The sequence below is a fragment of the Mastomys coucha genome, unplaced genomic scaffold (genome assembly GCF_008632895.1).
Source record: "Mastomys coucha isolate ucsf_1 unplaced genomic scaffold, UCSF_Mcou_1 pScaffold14, whole genome shotgun sequence".
In the NCBI taxonomy this organism is placed as follows: Eukaryota; Metazoa; Chordata; class Mammalia; order Rodentia; family Muridae; genus Mastomys; species Mastomys coucha.
This window is the reverse complement of record NW_022196896.1, coordinates 29,702,876-29,721,079: the sequence shown is the minus strand read 5'-3', so window position 1 is coordinate 29,721,079 and position 18,204 is coordinate 29,702,876. Positions and strand designations below refer to the sequence as shown.

Here is an 18,204-nt window from a genome sequence, read left to right as displayed (position 1 = left end):
CGTACAGACCCCAGCTTGAAGTTCCTTGTAAGTGAGTTCAGTATGAGATACAAAGGGCCTGATGGAGAAGTAGAAAGGAATGCGTACTTAGCCACTCCTATTTCCTACAGAGTAATGTGAAGGCCTGCTTCGTATCTTGTCTTTATTCAAACCTTGAAACTGTGTTCTCTGTGTGTGCTCTTTTCCCTCCTTTTGCTAATGAGAAAACGAGAATGTGGAAGTTACTTAGTGGTTGACAATCAGTGTTTACAGGACAACAGTCTCCCTTCTTTCTCTTTTTCTTTGTTGTAATCAAACCAGTGCCTTTCGGATGTGAGACTAGTGTACTGAAGCACCATGGCTAGCTGCCATCATTTTTATTAGGCTGAATGATACAAAATGTCTTTGTTTCACAGAACTTCATAGTTTAAGAATCATTGCCATCAACAGCAGATTTCCCTTGTCCTAAATTCTGTCACAATGCTTACCTACCTACCGATTAAATATTTCTTTCACATAAGCACAAGAATTCACAATCTGTCTTTCTGCCACCACTGCTGATAGTGACTTTATTTTATATTATTGGTAAATTATTGTTTGTATTTATCTTTTTATTTATATTTTTACTTATTCACTTTATATCCCACTCACTGCCCTCCTCCAGGTCACCCCCTCTACAGTGCTTTTAGGACATTAATCAGTGCCTGTTTGAAACTTTCCTCAATTACCGTAATTAATACAGAGGTAAAGGAGAAAGATGGTTTTAATTTCAGAATTGCCATTAACCCTCTGAAAATACTAAGGGATATTTAATTCTGGTGGACCACGACTTTATATTCTAGAGTTTCTTCGGTAGTTAAGTCTTACTTTGTGGTATTTTAAAGGAAGTTTTAATTGGTATCACTTTACATTGGGTGATAACAATTGCACTGCAATTTAGCTAAGCTACATGGTTTATTTTTATGTAATTACACATTAAGGTTATTTAATCCATACAATTATATGCCAAAACCACAGACTCCACAACTTAACTGGCAATGCATAGTTATATGGGTCAAGAATTTTAACAACATAAGGTTACTTAGCAGTTTCTGTTCCTTACATTAGAAGTCATGATGTGGTTATTTGCCATAAGCCTATTAGAGAGTAATTGATGCCCTATAAAAGTACCATGATAACTGTTTAAATGTCAAAATGTCCAAGAACTTTAAAATAAGTTCAATAGCAGACTACTTCCTAGCTTTTTTAAAATGTAGAAATGAATTAATATCCAACAGTGGCTTCTATATGACGTGACAGGTATAATCTGATTTTTTAAAACCTTACTTGTGATATGTTTTATAAGTAAGGTTTATATTATATCTAGTTCCCAGTTTGGGAGATTCTAGCACAATAGAGTGTGATTCAATACTTTTCATTCCACGTGAAAATGCTCTTTAGAATTGTCCTTAAAAATTTGTTGAATGATTAAAAGAGAGAATTGCCAAATTCATTCACTCTTCTGTTTATTCATTCATTCATTCATGATAAACTGAGCCTTTAAAAGCATGAAGCTTGAGGGTCTATTGCAGTTATTTCACAGGCTTAAATAATTATATTCCCAAAACTACCATGGCCAGTTCATAACACAGAAGGTAATAGTTACATCCCAGGGTGCCTAACAGCTATCGTGTCCTATAAGAAGAGTGGTGGGTACAACATACTCCGGAGGCTGGGCAGAGGAGTCTCAGGTGTCCTGTGCCTGCTCGCCTGGTCATGACATGGTTTCCTAACCATTCCATAGTTACATAAATGACTAGTAAGGCAGAATTTATGATCCTCTGGCTCTCAGAGCTGTTGGCAGCTAATTCTCCATGTCTTGTGAGGGTGCCCAGGGTGACAACTTGGGAGCCTGAGGTCAGCTCATGACAAGTCGCTAATGCCCCATCCTCAGATAGAGTCTGGAGAGGAGTAAAGAGTCTGTTCAAAGCAACAGAAAGCTGCTGCAGAAGGATCGGCCAGAGAAGGCTAAGGTAAAGCCCTCCTGTTGATACAGGACCTGATGTGGCACTTGCTTGTTAGTAGACTCCTTTGGTTCCTACTTATTTTCTCCCTCCATTGTGGCCTGTATTTTAAGCAATCAACCATTCTCAAACTGTCCCAGGAACAATGATCATGTATGTGATTCTTTTTTAAAGGTCTACAAGGCAAGAGCACCACTTTTTAAGAATTGAAATAGACGTTGCAAAAAAAGTATATCCTGCATTTTAGGAGGTTCTCTGGGGCTGGGGCCTGCTACAGAATGCAGTGCAGGATAGACATGGAGTTTCAAGGTGGTACTTGCTTCTTAATCACCCTCTACGGTCTCTTACCAGAGGCCAGAATCTAAACCATTGGCCTCTCTTGTCCCCAGCAAATGTGGAAATCACGTGTACATATGTCTATAAATAGAAGAGAATGCTTTAGGGACAGTTGGGCAAAATGCATTCCTGAACTTTTAACTGTTGAAATTTACTTCACTAAAAGGTAAGCTGGAAATGGGCACACAAATAAACTAATCTAAACCATAGCTAATATATCTATATATTTAATGATCCAGTGCCTCAGAAGAAGTCAAACCTCCCCTGAGTAGCAGGCTCATCATTGTATGTAGACATGGGGAACTCTCATGGTGATGAGGGTGCTGGGCCCTACTGCGTCCTGCAGAAACCAAGCACCATCAAGTGTGGTGTGGGACCCAGTGTACTAGCATGAGGCTTGGTTAATTCTGAAGAACAGATGAAGTATTCAGGCTGCAGGGGGATTGCCTGAAGCTTTAAAATAGCAATTTAAAAATATTACCTCCCTCAAGAGAGTAAGTTTATAGTTGTAAATAAGAGGCCATGACTACTACAGCTCATTTTCTTAAAACCTGAAAAAAGGTGGTATTTGCACAGTTCCACTTATAAGGTGCCACATGGTCCTCTGGTGGGAAGTGGACTGGTTACAAGAATGCTAGTGATTTCTTCAGTGACTAATGAGAGCATTCCCAGCATGTTGGAAAGACTGGCAGCTGCTCAGTCCAACAGAAAAGTCTAATCTAAGGTCTGAAGAGCAGGTAGGAGTTTGGTTTCTGATGCCCCTTTTCCAATACTCTTGAACCTATTTTAAACCTCAATTCATAGAGTTCTTAAGAGCATTTACAACATACACTGAAAATCCAATAATATATGTTCTCCAGATAAAATGTGCCTGATAAAGTGTTAAATGGATTTATACCTGTCTTAGATTAAGTCATCTCTAAGAATAAGCACTTTTAGACAGTCCATGAGGAACGACATGTTCAATAAAATGAGATTGCATAGGAATTTCTATCTATTTGTCACTGGTAAGATCTGATAGTAACAAAAAGTACAGTTACACACAATGTACTTAATTATTTCCACAAACAGTAAATCAAGTTTCACACTTAGTTGAAAGGAATTAGGTTGAATATCTTCCTTTTCATATCTGTGTGCTGGCATGTGTGCATGAATGCTTGCATGTGTGCTCGCTGGTGGTATATGTGTGTGTGTGATATAGGCCAGAGGGTATGTTAGAGGCCAGAAATCAATGCTGGGTGTTTCCCGCAATCCTTCTGTGTCTTAAAAATAGACATTTATTATTTTTAGTTTTGCCTGCATGCATGTTTTTGTAACATGTGCCAGCATTGCTTGAGCAGGCCAGAAGAGGGCATCAGTTACCTTTAGAAGATTGTTAGTTGTCACATGGGTGTTAGGAACTGATCCTGGGTCCTCTGGCAGAGCAGCCAGTGTTTTTAACTGCTGAACCATCTCTCTAGCCTCTCCACCTTATTTTTTGAAATAAAGTCTTTCACTAAACTTACCTATTTAGCTGTCTGTTTAGCCAGTGAGTTCCAGTGATTCTCCTGGCTCTGCCTTCCCAGCTCTAGGAATACAGGCATAGGTAACAGCATCTGGCCTTTGGGTAGGCTGGGGATTAGACTCAAGGCATCATGCTTGTGGGGCAAACACTTTGCTGACTGAGCCATCTACTCAGTCCCTAAACTGCATGCTTTACATGGAAGGATAAAATCATAGGGAACAGAACGTGTGCAAACGATATTGAATGCTGGGATCGATTCACTGAGTAAAGGCCAACAACTTGGCTCCTTAAGGAGCCTTGCAGCCCTGCAGCCTGGGACTGCAGAATTCCCATCCAAGCCAAAAGATGAAGAAAGTTGTGAGTCAAAATGACCATGCTAATTTTGCACAAACAATATATTGCTAGCATTATGACTAGCATGTTGTAGACCTGGGGCAGGTCAGGGGTTAGGGACTGGGGATCTTCCCAGGAAAACTTTTGACAAAGAGGCAAATTGCTAAGGACAGGGTTTAATTCTAAGACTACAACTAAAGATTAGGGTTAGAAAAAAAAATCTATGGGATTGGTCTGCTTGCAGGCCTTGTCAGCCATTTGAGTAAAGCCCCACATGTGCAGTCTTCTCTTGTTCCCATTTCAGTGCAACAGGAAAAGAGAGTTCTCACCTAATTTCTGGAAGCTCTCGCTTTCCTAACTGTTTGATTGCATAGGTACTCACTTCCTGTTTAATTACATAGGTACTCACTTGCCATTTAATTGCATAGGTTCTTGATACTTGAACCATTCGCCCTACATATTCCATGCCCCGAGTATCTTGTTTACATTATTGTCTCAGTCTGCAGCTCCATCTACTTTGCCACAGCCTGGTCTTTATTTTGTATTCCCAGTCCACCTTATTGCATCTGCAAATGGAATGTTAATTACACTGACTTTTCTTTTTGGCTGCAGAGAATTCAGGTTTTCATATCATCCAACTAGAGAGTTAATTCATGCTGACCAGAAATAAATAATATAGAGTTTCTTTTTGCTTTTGTCTTTTTTTTGTCATTTCAAAATCTAACTCTCCACCAGTGGGGCACTATATTTTGTGGGTTCCTACCACATATTGCAATCATTATGCACAGCATTCAATCTTTGGTGACAAGAAGTCCCATAACTCAGAAGAATTCAAAAGATAGCATCTTATACACATCTTTAAATTATGTGATGGACTCATGCAGTCATGCAAACGCTAAAAATATGGCTATAGTTATAGTTTTGTAAAATATGGTTCTCATATAGGTCTTTATTCGAAAGATAAATAAATACCACTGCCATCAGGCACATAGAGAATGTCTTAATTTTAATCTGTAACATAGTTCCTGAAAGTGACTGACAGAAATATGCCAATGTTTAAACATGTTTTATCTTCTATTACTGATCATTCTTGAGCAAATAACTCAATGGAAATCAAAATGAGCTGAGAAATTTACAGAAAAAATGTAAACAATAACTACCAAAAAAAAAATTCTCTAAGCATTCTCCACGCACTTTGTTGAGTTAAGGCACTGCATTGCAGAAGGCATTTTTCCCAAAGGCTTTGAACAGCATCAATTCAATCTCTAATTTCTTTTGAGAAGACCTTCAGAGTCAGATCTTTTTCTGATTCTTTTGTCTCTGCATGAACAAGGGTTGATAGCTTGAGACTATAATGTATTACTGTGGAAAGCTTTGGTCTGTTACATAAATCATTTTAACACTCAGCCAGAATTGTCCAACAGTGCCATTGATGTGCTCAAGCCAACGATCCTGAAAACATTTTTTTTTGTCTTTCTTCACATGCTAGACAATAGCAATAAATCATCTTCATTTAAAAACACACAATGTACTAATTCCTCAACCAATAGTTACCAAAATAAAAAGAAAACATAGCATTTATATTGTTGTCATCATTAATTTTTAGAATCTTGTTAAAAAACAGACAGTTTAGTACAGAAATGTTGAATGCCTAGTATGTTTAAGACATTCTGCAAACAGTCACTTGAGCTACAAAGAATTAGAAAATGGTTTGTAGGAAGGGAGATACAAGAAGAAATCCAAGTCCTCTGTAAAGGCCATGTGCTTGAAATGTCAAACTAGGTGATCCAGGAAGGGGAATTATGTGGAGCTGGATTGTCGAAGTGTTGCTATCAGCAGATTACACAGCTTATCCAGGCTGAAGATCAGATAGTCTTGCTCAAATGTGACAAAAGAGAACCATGATGTGAACCCATGCCTGAACAGGCAGCAGAAACAAGGCTTAAAGCAAGGCTTTCTTGGGCAACACCAGTATCACCAATCAAATCAAACTAGGGTATGGGCTCAGGTCTGGTCTTTATTAGCATTTCAGTAGAAGATCATAACTTGGTAATAAGAAATCAGAATGCAAAACTTGCATGAAACTAAAAAATGGGATCATCTTGTGAATACCCAGGGGATCCGGGAGCTACGGCCGGAAGAGCTGAGGTCAGGGCTAATACGTTGGACCTTCAAGCATTCTGGGAGTCATGAGGCCAGTACTTAGGCCAGATGTGCATTGGACATGGTTTCCTGTTTCTCATGTCTGTCACCTGCAGCAAGGGTCTATTCCCATTGTTCATTAATGATCTTGGAATGATCATTGTTTCCCCTCAGCGTGGCTTACACATCTTAAATCCGAGCATGGAGTCTAGTTGTCATAAGTAAGGGAAAATAAAAACAAGAACTAACTGGTCTCCTCACAACATTGTGTTCCTTTCACCACCTGTGCAACAAGGAAAGCAGGCAGAAGTTTAGGCATTACTTCTAAGACCCCAGTCAGAGTCATTCCTGATGTCCAGTGACAGACCACCATTCCATGTTTGCTGCTTACTGGGTTAATTGGAGTATTTCATTTTCAATTTTCAATATATAATCTTAGTTAAAATGTATTCTACACTTTTTTTTCTATTTTTTTTCTTTTTTTTATGATTGGATATACCCAGAGATCTTGTTTTACCAAATGTCTTATTTTATAAATAACCCAAGTAATAATCAAGTTTTGAAAAAGGAGAACAGTCCTGAAATGTGTTTTTTTTCCCTAGAGCCTTTTTACTTCATACTTGACACTTCATTTTGACCCTTTGTTTTCACTTTTAATAAGAAATATCCTATAACTGGTATCTGATTTAGGAGATAGGAACACCAGGCACAAATATCAGATCACCTCTTAATAACAACTAATATTTTCTTTTTTTACACTTCAGATCTCAAGTCTGTACAGCAGGGAAGAAAATGATCAGCCCATGAAGAGGTTGTAATGGTGCAATAAAGAAAATGAAAGATTCTACAGGCCCTGGGTGATGCCCTGGTCCACTGTGGGTGATTCCCTGGTCCAGCAGCAACAGATCAACACCTGCAAACTATATTTATTCAACTCTTTGTAATTTAACCTTTTCACATATAACAAACAATACTAATGAATACTATCTAGACCAATGTTTAAATATATGTATATTATTTCATTGTTCTCTAATTTATTTCAAGTTTACACTTTGAATATTTAAACTGTTTCCAGTTTTCCTGTTATGAGTCACTGTGATGAATCATATCCGTTTGTTTCCTTAGGAGAATATTCTAGAGTTCTATGTTTATCCTTAAAAGGAATCACAGAATGTCAAGAAAATCTCATGTTTAAAATAGTGTGTTGAAACCTAATGCGTTTTGTCAACTTAATAAATTTAAAAAATACTTTGGATTTCTCCTGTTCCTAAGTATGTCTAAAACAATCAAATCCTTCATTGTGTCTGTGCTTGGGTCTCATCTACAGTTCATAACTTTAATTGTCCAGACACTGCATGCCTACTGAAAATGAAGAACTCACCACCATTGATAAACCAATCCAGATGTTGCAAACAGCCACCTCATATAAATATACAAAAAATAAGCAAACAAACATGCAATTGCTGATTTTGTAGCTGAAAAAAAGTTCAACTATCTTTTTTGGTTCAACCTACTACTTTTCAAAGCATTCCCACACATATGACACTGTACAACTCTTTTAATCCAGGGAAGGACTGAGGTCAGAATGTCAGCACATTACAAAGTTTTAAAATAAAATTAAGCCTCATCCAACAAAGAGGTAGGTGCATGTGGGCTTTAGATCTTCCTAAGCCCAAACAGTTCACTGTGAAGTTTACTTTTCAGTGTTTTCCTTGTCACTCAATCTCTCTCAGCATCCTTGAGTGGCAGGAAGGACTGAAGGAGTTGCTGGTAAAGCTTTTCTTCAGTTCATTGGAAGAGAGTGATAGCTGGCAGTCCCTTTCATTCTTAAGGCTCTAATTCATTCTTGACAGGAGGAAAGGACATGCTGACTTAAATTTCCAGTAAGCATAAATGTCCTAGTTAAGCTCATCATCAGCTTCAGAGCGTAAGAAGTAAGTGGCTAGTGAACGAAGGAAGATAGCAACTGCATAAGGTGGTCAACCCTGTGACTGGCTCCTCACAGAGAGGCCAATGTGAACAGCCACCCACCCACCAAGCTGGCTTCACAGGAGGGAGGAAGGTGGGAAGCTGCTGAGACCTGGTCTATCAGACTCCCTTTTCAGCATGGATAAGTTCCTTTCCACTTCCCAAAAAGTGACTGCTATGTGGAAGTGCCAGCCCCTTACCCTCAAGGACTCCAGAACCTTCCTGCTTTATGATTTCTGGAAGTGAGAACTCACAGTATGCTCAGCTTTTGAAGAGCTATTTTCACTTGGTCACTTGTTTAGCTTTCCAGTTGACAAGATCAAACCCCAGAACTGATGAGCAGGAGGGGTAGCATGGAGTACATACTCCAACGAATGCCACCAAATGTACTTAATATCTAGACTATTAAATAATGTAGGTCAGATGAAATATAGAAAAATACAGAAGTAAATAAAACTTAAAGTGGAACCTCTGAGTTTCTGGGATGTCTCGATGCTTCAGTTTCCAAACCCAAGGACTGGAACTACTCAGAGAAACTTGAAACTTCTGAAAGGTGTTTGGGATGGTAGATGAGGGGACAACAGAAAGTGGCAGAGTCATGGGGTGAGTGGGAAAAAGTCCTTGGGCCAAGGCATTGTTCTTATATTAAAATGAGCACAATCATTTCAATTTGACATATTAAGATTTTAGTGATGGTTTAGAACAAACTTTAATTGCCTTGGTAACAGAGTTGGTACACACACATCATGACTCAACACAGTAGTGTTCTGAGACTGAAATGCCACTATGTTTTTAGGCATTCCCTGGTGACAGGTTTATTATGAGTTCCCCAAAATATAGTGCATTACAAAGACACGTTTCACCCCCAAAGGTCATACTCTTCCCTGTGTTAAAGAAAAAGAAATCCAAAATATAATTGTGAAAAAGGCAGAGAATTGGTTGAAAATGCATCAAATGCTAATGTGTGCTGGTCAGCTGTGTTCTGCCTACACACACCTCGCCCCACTGCCCTAATGGCTTGGAGTCTCTAGAGGTCTTCCCACTGAATAAGCCAAGCTCCAAACGGAGCTTGGCATTTCCAGGATCTGCTTTTACCACAGATGCTGCCCCATTCACATGTTTTTATAATTTTAATCACTGAGATGCATTTCCCTAATGCCTGAAAAAAAAAAACAAAAACCACTATTAGACAACTATAATGAAATGCTCAAGCATGCCTAGCAACAAACATTCATTTTTCTGAAAGTTAAAAATGAGTCTTCTATTCACAAATCCCATTGCTTGGAAATGTATATGATACACAACATTTAACCCGTCAGCAGCCTCATTAGTGTCAATGAGTAGAAACTGGCAATCAGGAATGGTGAACTTCACATGTGTTTATGTTTTAAAATGTTACTGAAATAGCTCTGCTGGCAGGGATGAAACACAACACCTCTCTGGGACAAATGGATTTCAGCCTCCATTTTATGGTCTATCTACATTTTTAAGAAATTTGTATTTCACACATAGACAGTCATTTGCAATTAACAGAGTTAACAGCCCACAAAATAATAATAAAGTGTAATAATAACAATTAATAATAATAATAAATTTAAGTTTAACCATACTGGTACATAAATGATCCAGAAAATATGCAGGAAGACTGATGTGTGTTTAATGAGCATGAGCTCAAAGATATCTATTTGGATGGTGCCTGTATTCAGTATCCATACAACCATTAAGACATTTTCATAAAGTAGAAGAAATATGTGAGCTATTTCAAGATATAATGCAGAAAAACAGACTTCCATGTAAAAAGCCAATTTAGGATGAAAACAACATAAACAATAGTAACTTGTGTGTTCAAGTGAAGCATCTTTTAAATTTTGAGTAATGAAGATGTCAAGCCAAATGCTAGAGTAGTTTAACTTAATTGGGTGGCCTATTTTTCCAGGCATCCTTTCACTTCCCATTGAAAACTCAGCTTGTATGCAAGGCAACAGAAGCAATTTTGTCTGTAATGAATACCTCTGGGACCATACAGTAATCATTTGAATGTTATGCTGAGGATTGGTTGGAGTAACTAGTCTGTGCATATTAAGACGCCAGACTCTGTTGGGCTAACTAGATTACTCGATACATGGGGCTTCATCATTTTACTGGGCCAATGGTCAAAAAGTCAGGTTAACTTTACTACTGAAAATTTTTCAAAAGAAACCAATCTAAAAGCAATTGGTCTAATCCATGGTTCAAATTTAATGCATGATCATGGATATTTTATGGTCCATGATAAAGAGGATTTGTTTTGGTTTTGATTTGTTTTTAACTTTAAAAATACTCTTAAAAACACAGCCCCTTCCAGGCTCTTTTTACCATACCTCATTTACACTCTGCTCTACAGCATGTTCTCATTAGGAAAACATAATTACAAAATAGTCATTGGCAGGCTTGCAAATTGTAGAATATAATCCTTAGAATAGGTTTGGGAAAATATTAGTGCAAAACTGAACTTGAGAGTCAAATTGTCCCACTGCCACTGGATTGCTTACTATAAACAGCAGCAAGTGGCTGTGATGATAATTCCAGTTATTATTTAGCTTATTACCATATTAACACTGCATGACCTGGTTTTGAAATGACTCTCCCCAGAGGAGGGGACACTGGCACCTCAGATTAAATATGTCTTGGCTTATCAACCAGACAATACTATAATAAACCAAGTAATACAAGGTATGCTACATTTCAGCAAAGCAAAATAGAGAATTTTTGGGGATGAAAGTGTCAAAGAATCAATGCGACAAAACTACACAAAATATATTTATTCATCTACTTATCTTACAGTAAATAGTGCTGCAGCCTCTGATGGTTCAAACATTTTTCCAGGCCGAGAGAGAAAGAAGAGCAGCAAATCCTACCTTTTAGGGTTCACAGTCACAAAGGGTTAGCATGCCATGGAGTAGCGAGCCTGCTGCTCCATATGGGAGACCTTGAAGTCCACCTCTCAGTTACAGTGAGGAGAAGCAGACAGGTGCAGAAGTGAGCATGTAGGGTGAACTCCTGAGGGATGGTGACCAGAACAGAATGGTTTTGTTGAAAGAAGGAAGTTCAGAAGTGAAGTCAAGACTACCTGGGATTAAGTACAGCTTGAATAATGAAGGCAACCCCATAGGACTGTACTCACTGAACAGGTAGTGATTTTATCACTTCTAGAAAAGAAGTTTGATGTGTAAGAAAGCCAGAGGGCCAGCTCCCCCATGGGGTCCTTGATCTCAGTCTAATGGTTGGCTCCAAGTACCCACATCTACATTGGTCAGTTGCTGGCTCCGGAGTTGCTTGACAGCATTGGGAGGGGAGGCCCTTGGTCCTGTGGAAGTTTGATGCCCCAGTGTAGGGGGATGCTGGAGTGGTGGGGTGGGAGAGGTGGGTGGGTGGGTGGGGAAGCAACCTCATGGAGGCAAAGGGGAATGGGAAGAGGGTAGATGTGGGCGGGGGTTGTGGAGGGGGTAACTGGGAAGTGGGATCTCATTTGAGATGTAAAGGAATGGAATGACTTTTAAAAAGTATGAAAAAAAGGGAGACAAAAGAAAAAAAAGAATGCCAGAGGGCATCCATCACAAGTTGGAGAAGTGGTAAGTTGAAGTGTGCACTGCTACCAGGTACAAATCCCCAGATGAGTCAGAAAGCAAAGTTGAAACTCATAGAAGAGTTTTCCCACATGAATGAATGCTCCTGAATTTTTATTTGTATTTTAAATAAACTGTAAAACATTTGAGTCAGTGCTTCTTAAGACTGGTGGCAAACAGCACTGCTCTACTTCATTGTTACTGGTTAGCTTCCTAACCAGTAACAATGGATTATCTGAGGCAATCACCTCACAACGGCAAGGTTTGTTTTGGTTCAGAGTTTTACAAGTTTCAGTAAAGTTTCAGCCTGTTTGCTTTAGGATGCTGGTGGGCCTGCTGGATGGCAATTGGAATAAAGAAAGACAAAGGGGTCAATGGTCTCCCAATCCAGAGTAAGAGTGTGTCCCCTACAGCCTAAGGATTTCCCACTCTGCCCTGCTTCCCAAAGGTGCCATCCCTTCCAAATAGGGCCACTGTACAGAAGAAGACGAGGGGGACTTCTGGGACAGTCATCTAAAGCACAGATCTACCATTTGATGGAGACTATGAAATTTCAGTAGAAGATACGAGAGAGAATTCTGATGCTGATTAGAGGTTGGAAGGAGGCAGAGAGGAAATAGAGCACACACTGAGAAGAATGCAGACTATGATCTTAGGTATGGATGTTAACATTTAGGATATGGTATGAGGTTCTGAGTTAGTACAAAGAATTCATTCAAACTGAAGAGCAATCATCCCCAGAAGGCAAGACTGCAGAAGGAAAGGAAGAAGAAAGGTATGAGAAGAGGAGCTGGAAGTAGGATGGGGGACTGGTCTAGGACAATCAAATAAAAAAAAATAATGCAGTCAAGGCAAAGGTCATGGATGATGGAATTTCTCAAAAAATTTTTTCAACCACAAGACCTAAGCTTCTCCATTAGTGAATGTCAGAAATACCTTTGGAAATCCATCAGCAAGAGACTATTCCCTATAGAAATATGACCCATCTTTCTCCAGCTTTTCACACAGACCTATTCCTGAAGGAGAAGAGTTTCTATGTCTATGGCCAGGGAACATGATGCTGTCCCTAGGAGTGGACAGCAGGGAGCAGAGGACGGAGAGGCAATGTGAAAAGGAATGCTCCTCAAATGTCCATGGAAGGAGAAAGAATGGGAAACAAGAATGTGTACCCAAGAATAGACTATCTCAGGAGCCACAGAAGGCACTGATGAGGAAAACCAAATGACATCTGTGCCTGTGATGCATTCAGTTGAGAGGGTCACAGCCGTCTTAAATTAAGACACATGTAAGGAACTAAAGGAAGTACTGCAGTGGTGTTGGGAGCTAGAGAGAAGAGCTTACCTTGACAAACAGTAAGGAAGGCTTCACAGAAGGTGGATCTGAGAAGATTAAAGAAGGGCTCGGGGTTCCAGCTTAGGCAGGAAGCCCTGTTTCCCACCACTTTGCCATGCATTCTGCCATAGCAGTCTAGATAATTTCTGAATTAAATTTTGTTGTATCTGCTCAAGATACCCAGAAATGTGTGGCGTATATAGACATAACAAAAATGGTTCCTGGAGAGAAACAGGCAAATGTGGCTATCATCACAGAGGAGCCCTTATCTTGGCACGTGGCAGGAACATCATCTACTCCTTTGGGAAGAATCTCAAGTATGTTAACAACAGTCTTCGTGTCGCATGGTAGGTCTGCAGACTTAATTTCTCAATGTATCTGCTCCTTTGTTTCTTAGTCTAACCCTGTTATCTCACTCAAGCATGACAAGAAGGCTGTGAATGTCTGTCCCCTTCTCATCTGGCTCTCTGTTAGTCTCTTCACAGCTTCTCCCAAACTGGACAAGCCAGATCTTCTAGGTCATGGGCTATCCAGCACCATGGTCCCTTCAGACAAGGTTTAGAAGCACACAAAAAGAAATATTGCATTGCATGGGGTAAGATGATTAGAGTCAGGGTTTAAACAAGTTAACTAGTGTTTAAAGCCAAGTCCTGAGTGCCCAGAACAGTTACAGCTGTTAGAGCAGAAAATAGTCAGTTTTCCAAGCATGATGCCAGGGCGCAGTGGCAATGTTATGGGCTTTTATTACATACTTGTCAGTCTTATTATGGGTGTTGTTTTCAATTTAAAATTTGCCTATCAATTACCAAGCCATATGCAGAAATATTTAAGGGTCTGTATATACTAGCTTAAGAGGTAGAGAATGCTCTCAGCAGATAGGGCAAGGAGCCCTTTGAGACTGTCTAAAAGAATATCATTAATTTTTACAGTGCACTTTCGTTTCTGGAGCAACTCCAGCATAGGCTTTCTATAAAAATCATCTCAAGTTCAGGATTACGATATTCGCTTGCAGAAGCATTGCAGCAGCAGCCCTGTTCCATATGCTGCTACTTAGCAACGTGGTCTGTAAGTCCCACGGCAGGCACTGAGTTGAGAACTAAACAGGAATTACAATGTTGACTGATGTGATGAGGCAAGTTGTCCTGGACCACTAAGCTATGCAGCTGTTTGATGTTAGGTAGGAAACAGAACAAAACTCCTTTCCTTCCTACAGGTCAGTCGAGATCATATTTATGGTTGCCTAAAGGATACATTGATTAAAATTGCTAAAAAGAACACTAGGTAATGAATTCTTAAACACAGTGTATCGCAGGAAACAAAAAGAATGTTAAGTGTACAGTTTAACAAAGGCCATTTAACTTGGGTAATTTGTGAAGTTTATTTGCCTTCAGGGTATGTATTCTCTTACATTAGTCTAATTTTTAAAACAGCTTATTCTAAAAACATTTTAATACACATTATTTTAAAATAAACTTAAAATTGAAAAGTATATATATATATATATATAGCTCCTGGCTCACAAAGCTGCTACATCTTTAGAAAGCACAAAATTCTTTGGATATCTTTTATTTCTTCATTATAAACAGTCTTTATATTGGAAACATTCTTAGGAACTCCTGGCCAAAATATTAAAAAAAAAGCCTGCTTGTTTGAATTTAGTAGGATATTAATATTCCACACTGTAGTTGAGTTTAGAAATCTAAGGAGCTGAATTGCTTCAATGCATATATTCTGAAGTTGCCATCCTTTATCCAAAACTCTTTAAAACGAACATAATGATTCTCTGCAAGTGAGCAGCTGCTTCATAACTGTAATCATTTATTGAGTTTGTGTTTCTACTGTTTCAAACAAATTCAATTAGCCCTCACACTTCAAAACCCTAAAGGCCCCAAAGAGATGGTACCGGGTGGCTTTAATCTAATAGTAATACTAAACTTGTCAGTACAGTTTTGGGATTGATGGTTAGAAGCAAATTAATAGTAACATTTTTCATTTTTTAATCAAACAGTCCTATTCAGAACTACCTATGGGTCCTGGAGGGCACTTAGCAGAACGAATTCAGGAAAGAAAAAATTGTCCATGCAAAGAAAGCTTCCCTTTCAAACTGGTTCCTATATGGGTCTTCTCAATGAAAATGGAAGCAGGCAGAGTCCTGGCCTCTGCACTACACGATGACCTTTATGCTTCAACGATATAGTGAAGTGTCCAGGAAAAAAGGTTGTGGCGGCAATGCCTTCCAAATAAACGCTGAGTTTATGGAGCTATGTGCCTGCTTGTTTTAGTTAAGGTGGTGCTCAAGAAAGCCCTCCTATTATAGACATTAGATTGAGTTTTCTGTCAACCACCATAAAAGATAATGTTTTCGTATCTAGCCCCTTGACACCCCTCTTCTCTCCGCGATCAAACCAACTCAGGCAGCTACATAGGCATTGAAAACTACTACCTGGGCTGGTATGTGAAATTCCAAGCAAATGCGATTTTTACTATTGAAGAAAAAAAAATAAGTTAATGTCTACAAAATGCTCCCGTGAACTCTCCCTGCTCTCATATATTTGCTTATTTACATTTTGCTTATAGTGTTCTGATATTCTATGTTATCCTGGCACCCTGGGGCAGTTATAATTTTGCTTTAACTGCCCTCTCTGGGTTAGAGGGCCAGGTCTTAAGTATCTAAAAATAAATAGGCAAGCATTTACTTTTATAAATGTAACCATTTACATTCTCCTTCCCCTTTTGCTGTCAGTTTTCATGATGAAATACCTTGTCAGCCATTCCCAGGGAGTGGACACAAAGGTGCCCTTGAAAGGTTTCAGTCATGCTTAGGCTCTGGGGCCTAAAAGCTACTCTCTCCGCAGTTTCCCTAAAAGTCCCCAAAGCAGTGATCTAGGAGCCACCAGCCATAATACCTCAGCGATGAAGATAGGAATCGAAAATAGCTCTAAATGGTTGATGACTGAAGCTATTGGTGGCGTGTGTCGCTTACCAGGATAAACTCATCCACAGGCAGAAACACAAATAACTTGCACCTGTAAAGACTTTATTTCCTAAAGGTAACACAACTGTTTAGGAAAGCTCATGCTGGCAAAACAGCTGCTTGCCGTTCTGGAGGGAGGCAAGGTAGCATCCTTCAACAAATGCCAAGGCTGGTATTTTATCAGCTCCATCTCATTAACGGGAAACAAGGCTTAAATGCTTTGTTTATAAATTATGATTATTCCTGATTGCGGCAGTTACTGATAGTGCTACTCATTTGCAATGCAACTCTTTGAATTTGTTTAATTACAATTTGAAACAAGGCAGAGAAGATTAATTAACCCACCTGGCTGGCTGGCACATAGTCCTGGCTCGGCTCTGTCATGCTCATATACATGTTCTCGCCGTCAAACTGCAAATGAAATAATAGTAAACCTGAGCAATGTTTACTGTGTGCATGTTTTTCTTTCTTTCTTTCTTTAAAAAAAACCATCACCATCCAACTGTGAAACAGTAGCCGTAAAACAATAGCATGGCTGAGAATATGAAAAATCTGTTGTAGTAAGTGAGCCACATCTTTCTTTTGATGTTTCTGTTGTCATCTTTCCTGACCCTGTGTGTCAGTGATTTGGAGTAATTAGTGCTCTAGTAATTACAGCAAGCAAGCAAGAAATGAATGGTTTCCTTTCATCTGCAATCTGTTTTAAAACAAAATGGCTCATTTTGCACGCCATGTATACATACTGCAGTTGTGCTGTAATGAAGTATTAAATGAATGGCACGCTTTCTGAAAGGAAAAAAAAATAATGGAATATACAGGGAGGAGGCACAGCTCTGTGCATTTTGAGTTTAGCTCTCAAAAAAGAAAAAGTGCAGAGCTTCATAATGGACTAAAGCTGGCTTCACTCTAATGGCCTTCTGATTAAAAAGCATTTTAAATTGACAGTAATATTCGAAGAAAGCATGTGCCACTAGAGCCATGACTAAGAATGGAATGTAAGGAAACCAACAATAGCATACAGGTACCATGATCCATTTTTTTTTTCCTGAAGAAATGCAAATACATAGAATGAATATAAACAGGCAAATGCATACAAATTGATCCATATATTTGCAAGTTAGGAACCGAGAGAAGGAGGCTATTCACAGGGCAGCCCTGTTGCAAAACTGCCAAACAAGCCAGAGCATTGACAGCAGCAAAGAGCAGTTGGCAATGCTGGGTTTGAATCACTCCATTGAGACTTAACCCTCCTCTATCTTAAGTCACTTGGTAAATGGGAAACGAGGAAAATATTCCTCTTTAGTTTAAGGAAGATTTTTTTCCCAAGTTAATCATTAAATGGACCAATATAATTAGTTTCAAAACTAGATCTGGATAAGCTCTCAGTGGTAGGTAGGCTTTTGAGACATAGGAACTTGCAAATGCGAAAATCTACTTTTCAAAACAAAACCACCACTGATAGAAGTACAAGTTGTTGGTAATATGGACATTTTTACATACCACCAAATGATATACAAACAGAAGTCCATGAGTCAGAGAGTCTCTATACTATCCCTGAAGGATTGCTAGCTCTATAAGAAGGTTAAATACGATCCACAGATATATCAGAGCCTCCACAGATCAGAGTCAGCAATAGTGAACTGTGGTGGTGAGACGCCCCTAATAACACTGAAGAACTCATCAGGCCCACCTTCAATACTGAAAAGATGTCTTTATGCATCACCCTATAAACACAGTTCATATCATGCACACTACCTACCTAAGTGGTCACAAGATCTTTCACGAATAACACAGCTGTACAATTCACACGGCTCAGGGGCCTGAGTCCTAGAGACTTACCCAAGGATGCAGCTCCATCAATCAGGTGTACATCCCGTAACCAACATGTCCAACAACTCAAACCCCAATAAAGAACTTCACAGGGAATTCTCCAGCATGGCCTGCTATAGGGTGGACTGGATTGTTTGCAAATGTTTTTAATGTTGAGATGCCAAAGAACCACTTAAAATATGGACTTTTTTTTTTTTT

The 18,204-nt window shown here is 39.1% G+C and overlaps 1 protein-coding gene across 1 annotated transcript in view; it reads right to left on the bottom strand.

Annotated features, from left to right (window-relative positions):
- Positions 1-18,204, bottom strand: part of Tox (thymocyte selection associated high mobility group box) — a 314,765-nt gene that overhangs the window by 141,191 nt on the left and 155,370 nt on the right. The window contains exon 3 of the mRNA XM_031366679.1: positions 16,522-16,587. Within this exon, the coding sequence (XP_031222539.1) occupies positions 16,522-16,587 (66 nt within the window). The remainder of the gene's footprint in view (positions 1-16,521; positions 16,588-18,204) is intronic.